Consider the following 23,088-nt stretch of genomic DNA (forward strand, 5'->3'; position numbering starts at 1 on the left):
TTGCCTAGCAACCATGATACTAACCGCTGTAAACGTTTCATACAGCTTTGTTTGAGGCCCTTGTGGACTGTTAAGACTGCGTACATTAGGGCTACAGAACCTGAATTGGGATACAGCCTAAGGCTGTTCCAATTCTCAGCACCGGTCCTCTCTTTCCCTGAGTCCTTAGCAAATCTCCTTCCCACGATGACGTTTCCATCGAGGGCAAGAAAAAGAGCTTAGGAAAAGGAGATAGGCGCTACTTTTGAAATAACACCCCACGTGGTTACGTTGGTCTGCTTAGTCACGTGACCGCACAGCAACAAATCACAGCAGAGCCGGAAAAGGCGGCGGAGCAAAGTGTGTGTGCAGGAGAGGAGTCGAGCAGAGAGAGCTGCTTTTTCATGAAACGGGAGTAAAGTAGTAAACTTACAGGAACATATACCACTACCAACGTTGGGATTAATTTCTGCATCGATCTGCACACCCTTGTCTCCTGGATCGTAGCCGAGATCAGCGTGAACCACGTGGGTCTCTGCTCCCTGATCTGTTTCTTAAGACTTTCAGCTTCATCACGGAGTTTCTCTCGGTTTGTGGGCTCATATAAAGGTAAGCACCGAGCCAACTTTAATGTGGGTTCAGTTTATGTTGTTGCTGTTAAGAATAATAGATTGCTTGGTATACACTGGAGTTAGACAGTCTGTAGAGTTTGTGATTGTCTGCAACATTATAATCTGGCGGTTGCTATGGGGTAAGAATACATACAGAAAAATAGTCTTTGAATATGAACAAAGGGTGCAGGGCAGGAGAAGAGCCATCCCTCAGGACAGGAAGCCACGGGTACAAGCGTGGGGGAGGGCAATCAGCCTTTAGAATAGGATTTCATAGGGCTTTGGAGTTGACGTCACGCCGCAAAGCATTGTGGGAGCGCAGCGTCGTTTTCAGGGTCTACGAATCAAAACAAACACACTGTGTTGGAATGTATGGAACGCCAGGGCCCTGTTTCAGGAAGCCGGTTTGGAAAACTCAAGAGTGAAAAACGACACTCACGGTTGAGTAACCCCGAACTGTCCAACTCGGAATATTCGGTTTCAGAAAGGCTGATAACAATTAGTTCAGTCAACGCGGAGTTGCTTTAACCCCAAGTGAAGCGCGCGGATGAGGATACATAAAGCCCTGGGGCCCGTTCTTCGTACCTCGCTAAGTAGGTTAGCCGGATTAGATTGTTGACGATTTCGCGTGATCCTGGATCAGTCGGTTCCCCGAAGCTCATCCGGGACTTGCTGCCATAGCAACAGAGCCGTAAGCGTAAACCTGCTGGGGAGCAGGTTTACTTTATGTAAACAGGATTAGATCGCGGCCACGCAGGTATGTCCGCTTCATTTATACGAAAGCAACAGCGATATTTTTCCACTGTTTCACCATAAATAAATATTATCAATGTAACTAAAGATAATGCAGCACTTGATCCTTTTATTTCACACAGATACATACAGGTCATTTCCTAAAAAAGGGAAATGTACTATTAACATTCTATTACATGTATGTGATTATTACAGATGTAATTCACATTTCAGAGTAGTAATTGTAAATTACTTCGTGTAATCAAGATGAGAGACCACGGCTATAAAAGCGAAGGTGGATTTGGGAAGCCTGTCGCAGTCATATCCTGTCCGTATACGCGAGCAGCCCATTGCGGAAGGTGCAAGATTGATAAGGAGAGTTTTCAGAATTCAGCGTATATTGCGGGATAGACAGGATCCTTTAGCTCAGCGCGACAGTGTGCTCATTGAGAGATATCGATATTCCCGTGAGGGTATTATTTACTTAACCAACTTGTTGACGAGGGGGTGCAGGACCACCACCTGTCTTTTGTTCCTCTGCCCTTTTCTTGGTTGCTGTTATGAACAAACTAACAGAGTAATAGAGTATTACAGGCCAGTATTACCTTGCCAAGAGACGAAAAGCAATCTAAGAGATAAATATTACCATTCTGTAGAATACTCCTGTATTCCACCTTTACTTGTTCCCATGTTCTTGTGGGTCCTGTTGTGGCTCTAATGTGAAAGGGGATATAATATAACATATTATAATATAATATAATGCCATATGATATTGGACAATATAGTGTCATATGATAGATCTACCCTACCGCCTACTGGTGTTGGCCAGAGGGGCCGATGGCGCGATATGGCAGCCTGGCTACAACCGTAGCTGCCTCCACCAGTGTGTGAATGTGGGAGTGAATGAATAGTGGTATCGTAAAGCGCTTTGGGTGCCTTGAAAAGCGCTATATAAATCCAATCCATTATTATTATTATTATTAAATTACCTACGAGTTTGATTTGTCAGCAACTTTCTGCCAGCCCTCTCTCCTTGCTTTTGCAGCCTTTGCAGTGTTCTCTTGCGTTTTAATTAAACTCTGAAACTCCTGAAATCCCTCACTCAAGAGTTCTTGCTCTGCTGCCGGAAAATACCGAGCACGCCCCTTCGACATTTTCGCCGACCAATCAGCGGGTTGCCGATCAATGTTTCTACTATCGATGCGTAGCCCCTTTTACGACACCCAGTGATGTCACATTCCTGCGTGAGTAGTAATGTAGTAATCGTCAACAGCAGGTGTGTTCGGGGAACCGGATTAGCGAGCTCACGGTTAGCGCGATGATTTGATCTTGGATGTGTCATTTGATCTTGGATGTAGTAAGCGACGTACGAAGAACGGGCCCCTGATAAGCGGAGCACAGATTAAGCGAGTCACCATGGAGACGGAGGGAAAGAAGGCGCGGTCAATGTATTTCACAGCGCTTGAGGCCGAAATTCTGATGGCAGCATATGCCGATAACATGCAAATTCCGCGGAAAAAAGTAACACAGCCACAGCTGCAAAAGCATGCATGGCAAAACATAGCCGACAGAGTCAATGCGTGAGTGTTAATTTAAACATTGATCTAGGGATTTCCACCCATTTAACACGTTATTTTATCATATGTTATTTTATTTGTTATTTTATACATTTTATTTTGTGATGTGATGTGAGCACAGGTGCAACCCAACAGGCCCCAAACGTTCCTGGCAGCAAGTAAAAATGAAATATAAAAATATAGTCCAAACAGGTAAGGTGTAATTGTATTATGAGCCATAGTGCTTGGTCTGTTTGTCCCACGTAAATCAATTGCAGTTAGAGGCTACATTAATTTCCTTTCTGTAAGCACTTATTGAAATTATCTGAGCACATTACAAGTACATATTTGCTTACTCTGTATGCTCAAATGTGGCCCGTTATAGCCAACAGAAAAAAAGCGGAGGCCCGAAAAACAGGTGGGGGTCCTCCACCACCACCACTCACAGAGGCTGAGCAGTTGGCCCTCAGCCAAAACAGTGGGCGCCCTGTGGCTGAAGGCATCTCTGCGGGGACATCCTCTGAGTCAATAACCCCGCAAGACACAAGTGCCTACATAAGGGGTAAATTCAAAATAATACATGATGTGCATACATCCTTTCTTCACAGTCACCTTTGCAGTGCGACACATTCATTTGATAAACTCTTTACCATAATGAATTATTTTGTAGTGAAGTTATTTTCCGACTGATTTTGCCTTCCCTCAGCCTTGGTTGTCTTTGAGAGCATAATGACAATGAAGTGTAAGGTGCTTGGTATGTTTGTTAATTGCCATTTGGTCCCTTGTAAGTTATAAGTGACCTGTATAAACCTCATATTCTATCAGTTGATGGTGGTGGTGTACTGCATCTGGTGCAGCCTCCTGTTGAGCCAGACCAACATGCAGTTGTGAGTAATACTCCACAGATTATATGAGTTTACAGTAGAACAGCAATGTTGTTTATTTCTTTACTACAGGAAAATAATGAAGAAACATTGACAGCTGTTACAGAGGAGGAAGCAACAGAGACACTTTATGAGGTTTACATCTTTTAATACTTTGTGTACAGGAAATACAGGCGACCAATAAAGCCAGTTGAACAAAAAATCTGTTTATTCTTCTTTCAACATGTTGAGGTGATGGGTCAAAAGAAATGATTGTGACATATGGTGTCTCTGACTGCTCTTCCATCTTGTATGTCCGTGGGAGGGTCAGGATGTTCATGGTTTGGATCACTGCTGTTTGGTTCAGAAGGACAGTGTTCTCCTCTAATTGTGGCAATGTTGTGAAGAATCACACATGCCACAATAATGTCACATGCCCTTTCTGGGGTGACCCTGAGTCTTTGCAGGCACTGGAACCGGGCCTTAAGCATTCCGATAGTCATTTCAATTCTGGCTCTTGTCCTGCAATTAGCCAGATTATATCGCTGCTGTGGGCCCAGTTCAGGGTCAGGGTAAGGGGTAAGGAAATAGGGTAAACATGGATACCCCCTATCACCAAGCAAGTAGCCAGTGAACTCTCCTAAGACAGAAGGGTACACTTCAGTTCAAATGTCCCTGAAGCAATTGGTCTTTATATATTTTAAAGTATTCTCAACTCACCATGTCCAAATTTTGTGCTCAGTGTACATTCACGGAATATTTGTGAGTCATGGACAGAGCCTGGCCACTTGGCTTCCACATTTGTGATAATGTTGGCAGCATCACATATGATCTTCACAGTGCAGAGAACACAAATTAGCATTCATTACTATAATGAAATAATTTGTTAGTTTGACATGCTACAGGGAACTATGTACCTGTACATTAATGCTGTGGAAAGACTTCCTGTTCACATAGTCTCCTTCATTTACTGAAGGAGCAATGACTGGAATGTGAGTGCCATCTGTACAGCCAATCACACCTGGGAACCCTGAAAATAAATGTGCAATTTAAGTAGTAGTCCAAGTATCACCACATCATAAATTAAGTTTTGTTCATCCTGATACCTGCAATTTTGTGGCATCCCTCTTTGATAAATCTTGTGGGTCTGTGACCGGGGAACACCACAAACGTGTACAGGAGACGTTTCAGTGCAACTGTAACATTCCTGACTGCCCGACAGACAGTAGCCTTGGAAACGTGCTCAGCGTCACCAATATTATACAGAAAGCTCCCGTTTGCAAGAAACCGAAGTGCAATACAAATAATATGCAATGAACTGAGCGCATGTCCGCGATGTGTCACATGCGTAATATATGGCCTGAGGATGTTATCCAAATAAATTATAGATTGTGCCGAGAAACGGTAACGTTCGCACAGAAAATCATCAGGAAATGATAAAATGTCCAAACGCGCTCTGATCACTCTCTCCCGGCGGAGAGCTCTGCGGAGAATTTGGGCTTCACGATCTACTGGCTCTTCAAGGAAGTGGCACGCCATGTCCGACACTTCCTACTGTCAGGTTTCCGACAAAGGGGCGGAGACAGTCAGGGTTAGTTGTAGTAAACCTGCTAGGGGGCAGGTTAGCTTCACGGAGTGTGTCGTCATAGTGACTCACTCAGGCTGCAGCTGAACTCGCTTTGTGAAACCGAAAACCCAGAGTTTTCGTTAACTCAGGGTATACTTACTCAGTTTTTCCACTAAACCGGCTTCCTGAAACAGGGCCCAGGACTGCCATAATGAATTAATTAAATACACCATTAAATAATTAATAAAATGTGTCAATAATTAATTAAAATTGGAATTAATTAATTAAATAAATAGTTATGACACATGTAATTAATTAATTATCTGAGTGGCAGTCTGAGGTACACCTGTGCACTACTCATGATGTCAGATCAGCATCCTGATGTGGCACACCTGTGAGGTGGGATGGATTATCTCAATATAACAGATGTGCCCACTACCACACATTTGGACTGATTTGTGACCACTGTTTGGGAGGGATGGTTATATTGTGTATCTGGAATGAATTTTAGGTCTCTACGTCCATCCCATGGGGAATGGGAGCAAAAACAAAAGTGTTGCGTTTATATTTTTGTTGAGTGTATATATATATATATATATATATATATATGTGTACATGACAGCATTGCTGTCCAGCATTGTGTTTATCAAAACTCTTTTTACAAATCCTGCTGTGCGTGTGTCCCCCAGGTGATTAACAGGAGGAGAAGAGTCTGGTGGTGCAACGGAGGAACAATTTCATCCATTTGGACTCAGCTGAGCCACTACAGAGGAAACAATCAATGACTTCAACACAAAAGGTGAGAAAAATATCACAGTTACAATTAGGGATGCACCGATACTGGTATCGGGGCCGATACTGTAAAATGTGTGTGTACTCATACTCGTAAAAGTTAAGCGATACCATGAACCGATAATAATGTAGCCCGGATGGGAATTTGGGAGTAGATACTCATAATTCCCATGAACTTAAACGCCACTGTAACATAAGGTGTTCACAGTTGATGTTATGTGATGTAACTGTACCCAGAATGTAATTTGCCCTGTAATATGTCTCAAGGTAAATACAGGTAATTAGAGCAATCAAACTGTTATGTTAATCATAAAATATTATTTTATGGTATGTAACTCTGAATGGAGTTTAAATATTGTTCAGAGTTCTAATTTTCTGGAGGCCCGTGAAGGTATCATAAAACGGGACCTGTGTATCTGTTGCAATGGAGGAGGAGAAGAGAACGGCATAGAGAGATGCACGAGGTTAGCTGAACCAAAGTGAGAGACTCGGCTAGTTTTACTGAGGTTAACTAGCACAAAAGAGTGTGTGACTAGAAAGCTAACCGTGTGAGAGCTTCGCAACAGAGTGTGGGTGAAGTGACTTTTTGTTTCAACGGTCGCACCACTGTGGAGTGGATTTAGTGTGGGACTGGTGAACGGTGACCTACCGAGCAACGGAACTGTAAGTCAGACTTTTGTGCTCTTACTGGGGAGAAGAGGATTTTTCTCCTTCATCTGGCGTGAGCAGCAAACAGGCCTGCAACAAGTGTGAATGTGAGTGTGTGTGGGGCCAATGTGTGAATATTGTGTGTTTAGTGGATTTATATAACATGTTTTGGAGTGTATATTAGTGAGTCACTTACCAAAAGGTGATAACATGAGTTGGGTTGTGTAATATAATTTGAAAGGGAATTATTTCATTTATACAGTACAGTGTATTTCATTTGGTTAAGGAATTGGAATATTATTTGAGTTTAAAAAAGGGATGTGTTGTGATGTGTTCAGTAAACGTTTCGTTTGTGTTAAAGAGTTGTCTGGGGTCGTTTCTTTACTACTGGTTAAGTTTAACTTGTGTGTGGTAGAAGTATCGTTTTTTGTACTCAATATCTGCAAGTACTCAGATCCAAGTATCAGTATCGTATCGGTTTGGAAAAATGGGTGTCGTTGCATCCCTAGTTAGAATATTACTGAAAGCTGGTGTGTTTTTAAAAACATGATAACAGCAGCTTTATCTTTTGCATCCTGGGCTCATCCATATATACAGAATCTACATTCGAATCAGAAACCACAGAAGTTACAAGAAAATACAAAGATCTTTTTTTATAAGCACACATTGAAACAACAATATCATCAGTTGAACTTGAAATTTCTTATGCGTAAAAGATTTTCTCTGCTGATCAATATTTCTTCAATAATGTCATTTTCATTACAACTCTCATTGTAGCATATCATTGTAATGTGACACTGCCACCAGAAGGTGGTGGAAACACACCAACAATGTGTTTGTTGACATGTTTGATTCCACCAATGGAGGGAGTTTCAGTTTGTTCCACGACTGCATTTCACTCACTGCCTCTATTTGTATCTCTGTCACTGCAGGACCAACATGGAGCGAGAAGTCAGCGCTCCCAGGAGGCCGACAAACCTCACAGAAGAAAAGGAGAGAAAATCTACAGCTGTGATGAGTGTGGAAAGTCTTTTACCCACTCTGGACACTTAAAAATACACCAACTCATCCACAGTGGAGTTAAAGCGTACAGCTGTGACTTGTGTGGAAAGTCTTTTACCCGGGCTGCAGACTTAAAAAGACACCAAGTCATCCACAGTGGAGTTAAACCTTACAGCTGTGATGAGTGTGGAAAGTCTTTTACCCAGGCTGGAAACTTAAAAACACACCAACTCATCCACAGTGGAGTTAAAGCGTACAGCTGTGACTTGTGTGGAAAGTCTTTTACAGAGGCTGGAAGCTTAAAAACACACCAACTCATCCACAGTGGAGTTAAAGCATACAGCTGTGACTTGTGTGGAAAGTCTTTTACCGGGGGTGGAAACTTAAAAACACACCAACTCATCCACAGTGGATTTAAACCTTACAGCTGTGAGTTGTGTGGAAAGTCTTTTACAGAGGCTGGAAGCTTAAAAACACACCAACTCATCCACAATGGAGTTAAACCTTACAGCTGTGACTTGTGTGGAAAGTCTTTTACCCGGGCTGGAGACTTAAAAAGACACCAAGTCATCCACAGTGGAGTTAAACCTTACAGCTGTGATGAGTGTGGAAAGTCTTTTACCCAGGCTGGAAACTTAAAAACACACCAACTCATCCACAGTGGAGTTAAAGCGTACAGCTGTGACTTGTGTGGAAAGTCTTTTACAGAGGCTGGAAGCTTAAAAACACACCAACTCATCCACAGTGGAGTTAAAGCATACAGCTGTGACTTGTGTGGAAAGTCTTTTACTGGGGGTGGAAGCTTAAAAACACACCAACTCCTCCACAGTGGATTTAAACCTTACAGCTGTGAGTTGTGTGGAAAGTCTTTTACCCAGTCTGGAACCTTAAAAAAACACCAACTCCTCCACAGTGGAGTTAAAGCGTACAGCTGTGACTTGTGTGGAAAGTCTTTTACCGAGGGTGGAAACTTAAAAATGCACCAACTCATCCACAGTGGATTTAAACCTTACAGCTGTGAGTTGTGTGGAAAGTCTTTTACCCAGTCTGGAACCTTAAAAAAACACCAACTCATCCACAGTTGATTTAAAGCACACAACTGTGAGTTGTGTGGTAAGGTTTTTGCTCTAAATAGCGACTTACAGAGGCATCTAGTTACCCACTCTGGAATTAACGTGTACAGCTGCGACTTTTGTGGAAAAAGTTTCAGTGACAAACAGTACCGAAATATTCACCTACGGATTCACACTGGAATTTATGTTTCCTGCTGTGATCAGTGTGGGAAACTGTTTACAATAGATGCACAGTTACAACAACACACTGAGGAGAGACCTTATAAATGACCTGTGTGAGAAGACTTTTAAAGCTCCAAATCAGCTGAAAAAGCACCAACAGATCCACTCCAGAAAGTAACTCTAGAAGTGCAGTTACTGTGAGGATGTATTGATTTTTTATCTTGTAATTTTAACCTGATTGTTTGGAAAAAGTCTGATCAGTAAACTTATGGAGTTATACTGAATGAACTGAATGAATGAAGACTCATTTTCACTCAGTAAGCTGAGTGTTGTAATATAAACAGTAAAATGTAATTGGACGTTGGCAGAGATGCTTTTTATTTCAGGCGACGTTCAGGATAAAAACGTTGAAGGAATTCCCTGATTTACAATGTATTTGTTTAGGAGTGGAGCAAAGAACATGGATCCATTTCTCAACCCTGTCGTCACTGTGGTGGTGGGAAAGCGTTTCTCTTTAACCTTTGTAGAAAAACCTCCAATCACGAACGGGACCTAAAAGCACATCAACGTAGACACACTGGAGACAAAATGAACTACTGCAAAGAATGTGGGAGAGGCTTCCACACACCAAATACTATAAAAATACATGACCTCTTCCACAGTGTGGTCAAAAAGCACATCTGTGACCAGTGTGGGTCATCCTTCACCACTGCAGGAGGGACACCATACAAGTGCAGACACTGTGACAAAAGCTTCTCACGATCAGGTCATCGTAACAAACATGAACGAACACACATGGAAGTGAACTTCAGCTGGACCAGTGTGACAAGAGCTTCAGGAATCTCAGTTCATACTCCGAACACAAACGATTTCACACTGTAAATAAACTGTTTCACTGTTACCAATGTGCAAAAACCTTCACTTCATTATCTGCTCTATGCAAACATCAGCCTGATCATGCAGGACTGAAATCACTGGATCACAATGAATCTGAAGAGAGAGAAAGATCCTCTTCTGGTTTCAGGCTCAGACTTAAAAACCTTGAGATCAGGCTCCACAGAGTTCAGATGGAATCTCCTGTAAAGAGTGTCAGCTGATGTCACACTTGGGCTGCAGTGAATAATCCTGAATGTTACATTTAGGAAGCTGCATGTATAGATATGTATATGCAATTTCAATCCTTCATTCATATTTAATCTTTTGCTGAGGTAAAATCTTCTCTTAAATCATTTTCTCCCAAAACTACAAATATTTTCACAGCAGTTGCTCTTAAAACCTCAAAAATGAACTAAATCTGTCCACCAGCTTTGAAAAAACACCTGCCGTGACGTTATGTCCAGAAAAAAAGAAACTCAAGCTAAACTGGTTTTGGGCTGTACTTCCATGTAATACCAGTTTGTACCAGAAGATGAACCAGTGAGGCTGTGTAACCTTCATTCAATTAGGCAAAGAACACAATCTTATTCACAGTGGCAGCAAAGAAATGTTGAAAGTTAAAAACAGCAGCACACATCAGAACCATTTTAAAGATCACAGGTGACTACTTTTACTTAATTCAAATTCTGTTAAACCTCTATTTTTTGCTCCTCCTTTCACTTTAGTGTATTTAGTCCTTGAAGTCCACATGTTGTTTTTTAATGAATTTTGATCCACATGTTCTGCAGCTGTTTTCTTGTTGATTTGAAGTTTGTATTATGAAATCCTGATAATGTTAAAGTGTTAGTTATATTTGATGAAGTCTGTGTAGAGTTTATCTTATTAAACAGTTTGGTGTGAAAAATAAAGAAATGGTCTCAGAACAAGTAGTTTGACCCATTATTTCCGATTCAAACTAATTTAACTGTTTTCAGTGGTACATGTGGAGGTTTATCACAGGAGGCGACTTGGCTGTTCTCCACTCACACTGAAGAAGGATCCTGCAGCTAATTAAAAACTAAAATGATCTTGAAGGAAAATTTGTTTGATTTTTCTTAAAAACATGCTGTTGGCGGTTTGCAGTTGCAATGCAGGATCGTGCTGCTGCTCGTCTACAGGACTCTCATGGAGCACCACTTTGAAACTTTGTAACTCTCTCTGCAAAATACAATATATAAAGACTAATGCTGGGCAATTAATTATATAGTTACTTCTTCAAAAAAGTTACTGAGTATTGCAAACAACAAAGATTTTTGCAGCTGTTTACCTAAAAATGCTGCTAAGGGATTTTTTTAAAACAAACATTTCAAACTATTTACAGAACAATCAGGTGTTCTGCATCAAATCTGATGCCACACAAATTATTTGTGCCTCTCCAAAAAATAATTTCTGTCCACTATGAGATAAAGGAGAACATCAAAAGCCTGATACCTGTAGGCCTGACAACAGGAGATGTATCACTCCCGTAACATTTAGCAGCCGCCTCATTGTTCTGACACACACAACAAAACTATTGACTACACTACACACTAACTATACAAGATTTGCGCTAAACGTTGCAATTCTCTCACATCTCAAAACACTGCCGTCACTCCTAAATTTTCCTCTTCTTAACAACTTCCGTTTCTTAACAACCAAATGCCATGTTTTGATTGGTCGGCATGGTACATTTTTTGACCAATGGGAAAGGGTGGGGTGTTTTGGTTTTGTCTTTGCTCTCAGGCGGAGAGTGCTTTATAACGTTTTCTTTATAAAATGCAGTTTTTACCATTTCTTCCCCCAGTAAATATAAACAACAATATTCTGGAAGAAAACCAAACACTGGATTTTTTTTTGGAGCAGGAGCAGATAAACAGGGAGCCAAGGTCGTAGCTTAGGCGCTGTGTGAGAGAAAGCATGTGAATGTTTAGGCTTTTTATGATAAGGTGGGGGCACCAGAGGCTATAAGAGTTTCATCATCATCATCATCATCATCATCGTTTACAGTGGGGCAAAAAAGTATTTAGTCAGCCACCGATTGTGCAAGTTCCCCCACCTAAAATGATGACAGAGGTCAGTAATTTGCACCAGAGGTACACTTCAACTGTGAGAGACAGAATGTGAAAAAAAAATCCATGAATCCACATGGTAGGATTTGTAAAGAATTTATTCGTAAATCAGGGTGGAAAATAAGTATTTGGTCAATAACAAAAATACAACTCAATACTTTGTAACATAACCTTTGTTGGCAATAACAGAGTTCAAACGTTTACTATAGGTCTTTACCAGGTTTGCACACACAGTAGCTGGTATTTTGGCCCATTCCTCCATGCAGATCTTCTCGAGAGCAGTGATGTTTTGGGGCTGTCGCCGAGCAACACGGACTTTCAACTCCCGCCACAGATTTTCTATGGGGTTGAGGTCTGGAGACTGGCTAGGCCACTCCAGGACTTTCAAATGCTTCTTACGGAGCCACTCCTTTGTTGCCCGGGCGGTGTGTTTTGGATCATTGTCATGTTGGAAGACCCAGCCTCGTTTCATCTTCAAAGTTCTCACTGATGGAAGGAGGTTTTGGCTCAAAATCTCACGATACATGGCCCCATTCATTCTGTCCTTAACACGGATCAGTCGTCTTGTCCCCTTGGCAGAAAAACAGCCCCATAGCATGATGTTTCCACCCCCATGCTTCACAGTAGGTATGGTGTTCTTGGGATGCAACTCAGTATTCTTCGTCCTCCAAACACGACGAGTTGAGTTTATACCAAAAAGTTCTACTTTGGTTTCATCTGACCACATGACATTCTCCCAATCCTCTGCTGTATCATCCATGTGCTCTCTGGCAAACTTCAGACGGGCCTGGACATGCACTGGCTTCAGCAGCGGAACACGTCTGGCACTGCGGGATTTGATTCCCTGCCGTTGTAGTGTGTTACTGATGGTGACCTTTGTTACTTTGGTGCCAGCTCTCTGCAGGTCATTCACCAGGTCCCCCCGTGTGGTTCTGGGATCTTTGCTCACCGTTCTCATGATCATTTTGACCCCACGGGATGAGATCTTGCGTGGAGCCCCAGATCGAGGGAGATTATCAGTGGTCTTGTATGTCTTCCATTTTCTGATGATTGCTCCCACAGTTGATTTTTTCACACCAAGCTGCTTGCCTATTGTAGATTCACTCTTCCCAGTCTGGTGCAGGTCTACAATACTTTTCCTGGTGTCCTTCGAAAGCTCTTTGGTCTTGGCCATGGCGGAGTTTCGAGTCTGACTGTTTGAGGCTGTGGACAGGTGTCTTTCATACAGATGATGAGTTCAAACAGGTGCCATTCATACAGGTAACGAGTGGGGGACAGAAAAGCTTCTTACAGAAGACGTTACAGGTCTGTGAGAGCCAGAGATTTTCCTTGTTTGAGGTGACCAAATACTTATTTTCCACCCTAATTTACGAATAAATTCTTTACAAATCCTACCATGTGAATTCATGGATTTTTTTTTCACATTCTGTCTCTCACAGTTGAAGTGTACCTCTGGTGCAAATTACTGACCTCTGTCATCATTTTAAGTGGGGGAACTTGCACAATCGGTGGCTGACTAAATACTTTTTTGCCCCACTGTATTTGTATAGCACTTTAAGAACACACCAGCCAGACCAAAGTGCTGAACAACACAGATCAAAACAACAACCAAATTAAAAATACCATAAAATCATTACAAACAATAAAATAAATAAGAAGGTGTCAGTTTCCTACAGAGTTAAAAGCCAGGGAATAAAAATAGGTTTTCAATCTGGACTTAAAGACCTGCACTGATGACGCTTGTCTAATTTGGAGGGGAAGGTTATTCCAGAGCATCGGAGCCGCAATTGAAAAGGCACGGTCTCCTCTGCATTTCAGCCGCGACTTAGGGACCTACAGCAGCAGCTGCTCAGCTGAACGGAGCGAGCGAGGAGGAACATGTGGCTTCAGCAAGTCAGATAAGTACACAGGAGCCAGACCATTTAAAGATTTAAAAACCAATAAAAGGACGTTAAAACGAACCCTAAAATCAATGGGAAGCCAATGCAAGGAAGCCAGAACCGGAGTGATGTGATCGAATTTCCTACTACCGGTTAAAAATCGCGCCGCCGCGTTTTGCACTAACTGCAGGCGTGACAAGGTGCCCGACCCGACCCCTATTAAAAAGGAATTACAATAGTCCAGACGTGAGGTGATAAAAGCATGATTTTACCACCCCACTTACATGACCTTCAAAAGTAAGCGCAGAATCAAGTTTAACACCAAGATTAGTGACTGAACTTTTCAGATGAGAGGTCAAATCACCAAAATCAACATCTGGAGAATCAGTAGAACAATGCGGGCCATATAAAATTGCTTCCGTTTTGCGACCATTAAAATTCAAAAAATTATTTGCCATCCATAATTTAATATCGCTAAGACAGTCAAGCAGTGATTGACACGGGGAGGTATCCAAATGACTAAAAGGTAAGTAAACCTGACAGTCATCGGCATACAAATGAAATGACACTCCGTGTTTACGAAAAATCGCACCAAGGGGGAGTAAATACAGCAAGAAAAGTAATGGCCCAAGGATAGATCCCTGGGGCACACCCCAAAGCAGAGGGGCCACAGAGGAAGCGGCCAGCCCCAGCTTGATACAAAAACTCCTTTCGGAAAGATATGATTTTATCCATGACAATGCCAGATCAGAAATTCCCACACAGTGATGTAAGCGGGAGATCAGCAGGTCGTGGTCCACTGTGTCAAATGCAGCTGTCATATCCAATAAGACAAACACAGCATATTTACCACAATCAGTAGCAACAAGAATGTCATTCATAACTTTAACAAGAGCTGTTTCCGTACTGTGAAAGGGCTTAAAACCAGATTGGAAAATTTCAGACAATTGCGAGTCGCTCAAATAATCCAACAGTTGGGTATGTACAATCCTCTCCAAGATCTTGCTTAAAAAGGGAAGTTTGGAGATAGGTCTAAAATTTGACATAGTAGAACTATCAAGGCCAGGTTTCTTAAGTAAGGGGTGTATGACTGCATGTTTAAACCCACTAGGAACTTGACCGGTTAACAGACTAGTATTGATAATTTTCAGGATATAAGGTCCAATGATGGGAAATACTTTTTGGAGAAAGCGGGGAGTAACAACATCATTTGGGGAGCCACAGGGCTTAGCATGTAGCACCAACTCCTCTAAGTCACGCAGAGAAATCGGTGCAAAAGCAGGGAATAAGCTTGAGCAAGGAGCATGCATGGCCGGATCAACAATAGGTGGAATCAGAGGCCTCAGGCTAGCAATCTTGTCCACAAAAAAGGTGATAAACTTGTTGCACATAGCCTCAGAGGACAGCAAAAGGTTGTAACCCTCCAAGTTAAGTACAGAATTAATCATATTGTATAAAACACGAGGGTTATGAGAGTTGGCCGAAATAAGTTGAGAAAAGTAGGTGTTTATCGGCCTTAACTGCCCTCTGATAAGTTTTCCAACTAATCTTTAGGGCTTCCAGGGAGACATGCAATCTGTCTTGTTTTCCACTGTCTTTCACATTTCCTACATTGTCTTCTAATAGCTCGGGCATGATCTGTTAACCAAGGACTAGTCTTAGATTTACATTTTCTTACTCTCAAAGGGGCAACAACATCAAGCACAGATTTACAAGCAAAGTCAAAATACAAAAGTAGGTCATCTGCAGTGGGCAACTCAGGGGCATAAGACATAAATTTGTCAAACAGTATAGAAAACCATTCGGCAGAATCAGAGCCAAAGGCACGATAACATCGAGCAGGTGCAGCCTGATTTGCAAAAGCGTTAAAAGGAGCAATATCAAATAAGATAGGCATATGATCAGAAAATACTGCATCTTCAACCCGTACATTGCAAACAGATAAACCATGAGATAAGACTAAGTCCAGTGTGTGACCACGTTCTTGAGTGGCACCACTAACAAATTGGACAAAATTAAAAGAGTTCACTAAGTCCAGAAAGTCCTTGGCCAGGGGCTTCCCCGGACAGCAAACATGAATATTAAAATCACCAAGCAGGAGGATCTGGTCATATCGTGATGCACAATCAGCAAGAAACTCTGAGAACTCTGATAAGAACACCTTGTTATATTTCGGCGGGCGATAAACAATCGCACATAACAACGAAGGCGAGTGGCCCAGTTTACATAAACAGAGTTCAAAGCTGGTGTAGCGAGACGAAGGGAAAAGCTGCTTCAAGTCCAAGTGAGCCTTAAAAACAACAGCAAGCCCTCCTCCGCGACCAGAAGCTCTCGGAACATTAAAAAAGGTACAGTCAGCGGGTACTAGTTCAATGAAAGCGCTTAACTCACCGGGAGAAATCCAGGTTTCAGTCAAGAAGAGTAAATCCAGAACACGAGAGAGAAAAAAATCCTTCAATATGAAGGTCTTGTTGACCACCGACCTGGTATTTATTAGACCCAGCCTGAGAGGGACTGGGTCCAAAACTTCCGAGGTATTAGCAACCAGATCCACCGGTCGAAGCTTTTTCTTGTCAACTCCGCGCCAGCGCATATGCCGTAGAGGAGAGAGTTTTGCTGGACCATTTTCGAAAGACCCAACAACAGGAACCAGCCAGGAGTCCACCGGATCCAAGGCACGCAATGGCACCAATAGTTGCGGACAAAAGCGGCGGATGCAGCGGAGCTCATGGGGAAAATGAGAAATCCAGGATTTCAGCTTCACAAGACGACCTCCACGGTTACCCCGTCTCCTGCGTCGCTTCCGCAGATCCGGTGACGGTGGTAGGGAACGCCAGTACGGTGGTATTGGTTCCAGATAGGGAGGAAAAAAGCCTTGGCTGTCATATTCAGGCCGGTCAGACATCCGGATGGATAAACCTATTTCCAATAATGTCTGGCGATCATAGGAAAAAGTACAACACACATGTAACACAAAATTAACTAAAAACAATAAAACAAAACAAATAAAGGAGAGCGATAGACGGCGTGCCGAACACACAGGCGCCATCTTGAATCCAATTCAATTCAATGGACAGTGTTTGAGCAATGCTCCACCATTTTGAGATCTGAGGCTGTCTGCATACAGTGTCCATCTCCCACGCGTGTGATCATTAAAATCATCGTTTGACTTAACCTGGCCGGTACAGTGTTGTTATTGTGGTTTTTTCTCTTGTCTCCATCCCCAATTTTGAACTCGTAACAATCACAACTCTGTTTTTTATGTGGCCTATCAACACAATTTGAAAACTGGTATAAAATCCACTCTTTTTACGTCACTTGTTCCATCTGTCCTGCTCACATCTCCAATGGTTGTACACGTTGTCATTAATGTGGCTTCACTCCACATTAGCCACGCCACTTTGCTAGCTAAAACACCGGTGTCGGCACATAAGGACGCTGTCATAGCCTGTCAACGACGTTGATTAGCTGCGCATATACAAATTTGAATCACGTGATTGGCTGGACTATGGGATGAGGTGCCATTGTTCTAATCCCATACTGGAGCAGCCAGTCACTTACTGACTAACACTGCAAAACAGAATTGTTAACGTATTTACTTTAATTTCAATTCCGGTTAGAATTTTATTTTATGTGCAACACAGATTTTTTCTGCACAGACACCGTGCCAGCAGTGCGCAATTGAGCACACGCGCAGTTGGACACGCTTGTCCAATGCCTGAGTTGACCTGGACTGGTTAAGCACTGCTTGTCTTATTTTATGATGCTGGATTTAACCAACGCTTACTGGCAGATTCCCTTGTCTGCAGAGCCCAAAGACAAAAACGGCCTTCTCCACTCTGTATGGTTCGTACCAATTCGTCACACTTCCGTTCGGCTTATTTGAAGCCTCGGCCATTTTTCAGCACCTCACGGAGCGGTAGCTGCTTCCTCAAATTGCATATGCTGTGTTCTACCTGGATGATGTTGTTGTGGTACCCCTGTGAGAGCTTGTGAATTGGAACCAACACAGGAAAAGAGATTGAAGCCATATGTGTAGAGGAATGCGGTGACATACGATACCATACCTCCTGTTTTAACAGACAAGCTGGCGCTCTCTCTCTCTCTCTCTCTCTCTCTCTCTCTCTCTCTCTCCTTTTATGGGAATGTCTGAATTTCTATACATACAAAGTTACCTCCTTTTTCAGCAGATAAGCGAAAGGTTTTGTCCTTCTAAGGAAAAATTATCAGTTCCATACATGCCACTCCTACTGCTGTGGAAACTTGCTTTAAGTATACATGTAAATAAAGGTAAAGGATGTTCTGAATGCCCTGGGCGGTTTTTCTGTGTCACATCGGTTGAGCAGTGACCGCCCATGCGCATGTAAAAAATAGATATCTGAGTTGTAAGTTTCTTTGCCTTCTAACAACTTTCTCCTCACAATCGTGTTTGTTGTACAGTGTAATTTTTAGTGCTGTGTCTTACGCCGAGTTTTATTTTGTTAATGCTGTATAGTTTTCACGGTAGCTTTGGAGAGAAGTCTTCAAATAAACCAGTGACAGAAAACCACTGCCTGTTCTTCGAGGGAATTATACTCATGTAGCTATGATGATGTTTGCTAGTTCACCTTACATGCATTAATGTAATAACATGGTTAGCGTACTCAACATGAATTACACACGAACAACATTAAGCTACTCACGCAGAGAAGAACGGCTGCTGCTGCCATCTTCGTCCGTCATCATTTCTGCTACACTGGCAGGGCTAGGGGCCAGGACTCTACTCTTCGTGTTTTTGGGGGATGTTGCTAATTCCGGGTCCGATAACAGGCACCACACCTGCAGTAGATGTACACGGTGTGAGGTCTCAGCAAGCTATCAAATACGGCGCATTTCTCGGCTTTTAAAAAAACGCTATGCGTCACCAGGCGTTTCATCAGATTTGAGGTGTTACCTCCTTTGACAGTATTGCAGTATCTGATTAAAGCACTTGTAGCAGGCTGCTGAGTTTGCATCTTTTGCTGTGAAGTACAGCCAGACTTTTGACCGCTTCGCCTTGGGCATTTTTAATCTGTAGCTCTGATCTAAAAGAACGTACGTACCTGGGCCCGCCTACTATCCTCGGAAACGTAAAATGATTGGCTAGAATCTAAAGTGTATCACAGCTCAGGAAAAAAAAGCACTGAAATAAAGCACCGAAATGTGTGCTGCTTTTCGGTCTGGTTACTACCGTTTATGTCAGAACCGGTGCCATCATGGCACCGGATACCGGTATCCATCCCTAGTCATATATTTACTGTTTTGCTGTTTTTAATGGAGACCAGGGATATTATTGGACAGAACCTATGATCGCCGGCCAAAACTGACACTGTTATTGAACTGTTTAGCCAGTAAGACACTGTAGAAGACAATGTGATGTGTTTATTGATATGAGTAAGGAAAGTAACTGTTATGAAAGAAGATGTTAATTAGAGAAAATGAACCAGTAAAGAGAGTATATTTCACTGAGGATGTGAAATAAGTAAATGTAATTGATGTGAATGAGGAACCTGCTGAATTATATATTGAAAGCTCATGGTAGTGTTTATATAGCATTTGTTTGTGTGAAATAAATCAGACTCAGATACAATCTGGAGGAATACAGAGACACATGCTGTCTTCCTTACTCCGCTCTTCACCTGCTTTTACAGGTAACATATTTGTCATCATGGTCTTCATCATTGGGACCCGTAACAAATCTTGGGGGCTCGTCCAGGATTGTCGACACCTTGCAGTTGAGACTGATCCAAAAATGACATCTGGGACCAGGACGGGAGCTGATGCGAGCTGAAAGTTGGAGCCGAGACTGATCCATGGTTGCTAAGACGGTGGGTCCTGCGGGCCTGGGTCAGCAAGAGGTCGACGCAGAGAAGGCTTCCCTGATGCAGAGATAGTTCGTGGAGTGCTCAGGATATTAAGGCCTGGAACTTTTAAAGATATGTTAATCAATAAAGACGATTTGACTGTACTTGAACTGAAGGGGTTTCTCCATGCCCACCTGAGAGAGAAAAATAGTACAGAACTCTTTCAAGAATTAATGTGTGCCAGAAAAGATGAAAGTGAGACACCACAGCAGTTTCTCTACCGGGTGACAGGGTTGAAGCAGTGGGTCCTCTTCATATGGGACCCAACCTAACCTTAACAGTAGCAAACCAAGTCTCCCCTCGCCAATCACATCAGAAGTAGTTAACCAGCAGCAGGGTGAGGCACTCGCTACGTCTGGTGTTATGGCACCCCACACTAAACGTGGGGCAGTTGCTAAGCTAATCAGTAAGAAAGCTCTCATACATTGCAATTTGAATGGCTTAGCAGTGAAAGCAGTACTTGACACATGTGCTCAAGTTTGCATCATAAGTAAACATTGGAAAGACTGATACTTGCCTGACTTAGTCATGCAACCTCTGTCTGAAATCATCAAGGAAATTGATGAGTTGAAAGTTTGCGCAGTCAACGGGGAAACCATATAATTTGATGGCTGGGTACCCATCATGATCAACTTACCGGGGGGTGAAGACCCCAGCCTCTCCATCAGTATTCCGGTCCTCGTCAGTACCTTGCCTGTGGACAAACCATTGATCGGTTTCAATGTCTTGGAACAGATCATTGAGGAGCAACTAGAGCAGTTGATACCTACTCTTGTTACCTTGCTGTGTAATGCCATCTGTCTTCCTCCTGAGAATGGTGAGGTGGTCAGAAGCTTCATTCAGACAGTAGAGCCAAACATTACACAAGGGTACTTGAGAACAGTTGAAAGGGATGTGATTATCCCTCCTGAACAGGTCACCTGGTTAAAGTGCCCCGTTCCATCAACCATGAATCCACTTGATTGTTTAGTGCTGTTTGAGGATGATGAGGGCAACCAGGCCCTAAAGCGGTTCTATGTCTTGACGGGGTTAGTTGAAATACAGAATCCAGCTAACCCATACATCACCATTGCTCTAAGTAATGACACCAAACATGATATGATCTTGACAAGGAAGATGGCCCTGGGCACCTTACAGCCAGTTGAACGTATTGTGGAGGTTGAGGCCTCAAACGAGTGCCCACCTGCAATAACGGTTCGCAAGATAATGGTAGAGTCAGCTGGACCTCTCCCAATGTCGTGGTATCCGCCAGTGAATCTTGATCATTTGGAAGAGGAACAAAAAGAGATTGTCCAGAGAATGTTGTTTGATGAGTGCAGGGTCTTTGAGTGGGATGGGAACAATATTGGTTGTAATCCTGATCTGAAAATGGTGATAAACCTAAAGGATGACATACCAGTGCAGAGAGCATATACCTCCTTTGCACAGTCTTGTAGACGGGGATACAACGTCCTCCCATGGATTCCTATCCTATTCCTGTCTAAACGGCCCATCTGTGTCTCTGTTCCTGTCCGTGATGTGGCCTCCCATGATTTACGCACCGTCTGTGTGGGCCTGGATCCTTGTGTCATCGATTCACAGAGAGTTGGGGAATGGCTTTCAACTCTCTGTGAATGGTACTCATGGCCATTGATCAGTGTGCTTTGGTCAGTGGGCTTTGGTCAGTGGTTGTTCTCAATGGTCTTGAGAATTTGTATATTAACCCTTTAAGACCTACCATAGAACCCAGTCCGCCAGAGCTTATATTATATTTTTACATGCTGTGGAGCCATTTCTGGGAGCATTTCAAGTTGCTATACATCAATACAACCATTATAGCCCAAATTTTAATATGTCTGCATTAAGTGCATAGTAATTACATAAATTGCAAAAAAGTGCAATAAACTACAAAAAAATTTAAAATCTTTTTTGTTTTTTTAACATATATTTCTAGTTAGAGAAATTTAAGAGGCTTATCCCTCAAAACTGTAAATACAAAAAAGTTGCACAAACTAGTTTCCCACCACAGGAAATTTATTTTGAGTGTTTTCATAGTTTTATTTTTGAGATACACCAATTTTCATATACTACAGGAAAAACAAAAAAATATATTATAGTGTAAATTTGCAAAATAACAGCATATGCATCAAAATAAACTATTTCCAGCAGTGCAATATGATTCCTAAGCATCCCAGAAACGACACAGAAAGTCATGAAGTCAAACATAACTTTTAAAAACACAAGTATAAGCTCATGAGGCCACGATGGCAAAAAACTACATTTCCGCAAAATGACGTCACTTCCGGTTTCGGGCAGGTCATGCGGTCATGTGATAGTTCGCGCTGATGGACGTAGGAAGTGTTACAAACAGCTGATCGGATCGGCAAAGCGCGTTTCTGGAATATTATGTTTTTGTTGCTACAAGCACTTTTTATGCAGTTTTTGCAAAGCTATATGTGGAAGGAAACTGTGACCGAGGACAAACTGATGGCATAAGATGTAAGTACAATTCCTCCGGTTTCATATGTAAAAAAAATTATTGCGCTAGCTCACGTGGTTGCAGTGCTAGCGGGATTTAAAAATAGTTACGCAAAATGGAGCGTGTCCGCTCCTATCGGTTCTAAAGGGTTAATAATCAAGAACTGACCTCCCAGATCATTGTTACTTCAGTGGGCTGTTTTCAGTCATTATGCAAATATACTGTTTATAAGACTGGGGAATCCTGCAGTCGACTGAGACTGAAGAAGTCACATGGATGAGTGACAAAACGTTTCTCCCACTGAAAACGTTACATCCAGATGAACAGAATCAGCTTTTGGAGATTTACTTAACTGCTTGATTGAGCATGTATTAAGACACTTTAAAATTTAGTTTTTACTATTACTTTTACTAGGATATTACCAGGAGAAGCTCACAAAGCTTTCTGCTATACTTCAGTTTCTCATTAAAATAAATAAATAAAACTTTCAGATCTTGGTACATCACAAAAACAGACATAAAAAAGGCCATTCATTTGGTTTACATGTAAATATTTATTTAGCCGCAGCTATTTTATTTATCTGGAGATGCCCGGGGAAGAGGTTCATCACGTTGTGGGAAAGTGGCTTTGTGGTTTCCCCTTGGGTATTACACATTTCTTAATTAACTCCACCTCCTCCCTCCAATCAAGGCTGCTCACCGGCCCGGACAGCCGGTAAATTCACAGCCTGGTACACCGGTCCCGTCGTCTACACCACCATTACCATCTGTTCAATCATCTGCAGCTGCAATGACGCCGGAGGGACCCGCTCTGCCCGAGCAGGAAGTCAGCACAACGGAGGGTCCTGCATGTCGATGTACGGCACAGCGTCCAGCATGCAGGGTACTGTCAGGGACCTGGGCTCGAGCAAACCTGGTACC

General features: G+C 42.4%; 2 protein-coding genes and 1 long non-coding RNA gene across 3 annotated transcripts in view; 2 read left to right on the forward strand and 1 right to left on the reverse strand.

The window, feature by feature from the left end:
• Positions 1-23,088, forward strand: part of LOC113015028 (junctional adhesion molecule-like) — a 357,528-nt gene that overhangs the window by 313,439 nt on the left and 21,001 nt on the right. The window lies entirely within an intron of this gene.
• On the forward strand, positions 287-10,787 carry LOC113010469 (uncharacterized). Its single transcript, XM_080299167.1, has 3 exons — positions 287-588; positions 5,998-6,107; positions 7,681-10,787. Exons 2-3 carry the CDS (start codon positions 6,090-6,092, stop codon positions 8,833-8,835), a joined length of 1,173 nt encoding a protein of 390 aa, XP_080155293.1. The 5' UTR covers positions 287-588; positions 5,998-6,089; the 3' UTR covers positions 8,836-10,787.
• Positions 3,948-4,874, reverse strand: LOC145425823 (uncharacterized). The gene is made up of 2 exons (XR_013906580.1): positions 4,659-4,874; positions 3,948-4,573 (listed from the first exon to the last, which is right to left on the reverse strand). It is a non-coding gene; the product is annotated as an uncharacterized LOC145425823 (long non-coding RNA).

Source organism: Astatotilapia calliptera, chromosome 3, assembly GCF_964374335.1.
Source record: "Astatotilapia calliptera chromosome 3, fAstCal68.1, whole genome shotgun sequence".
Classification (NCBI taxonomy): domain Eukaryota; kingdom Metazoa; phylum Chordata; class Actinopteri; order Cichliformes; family Cichlidae; genus Astatotilapia; species Astatotilapia calliptera.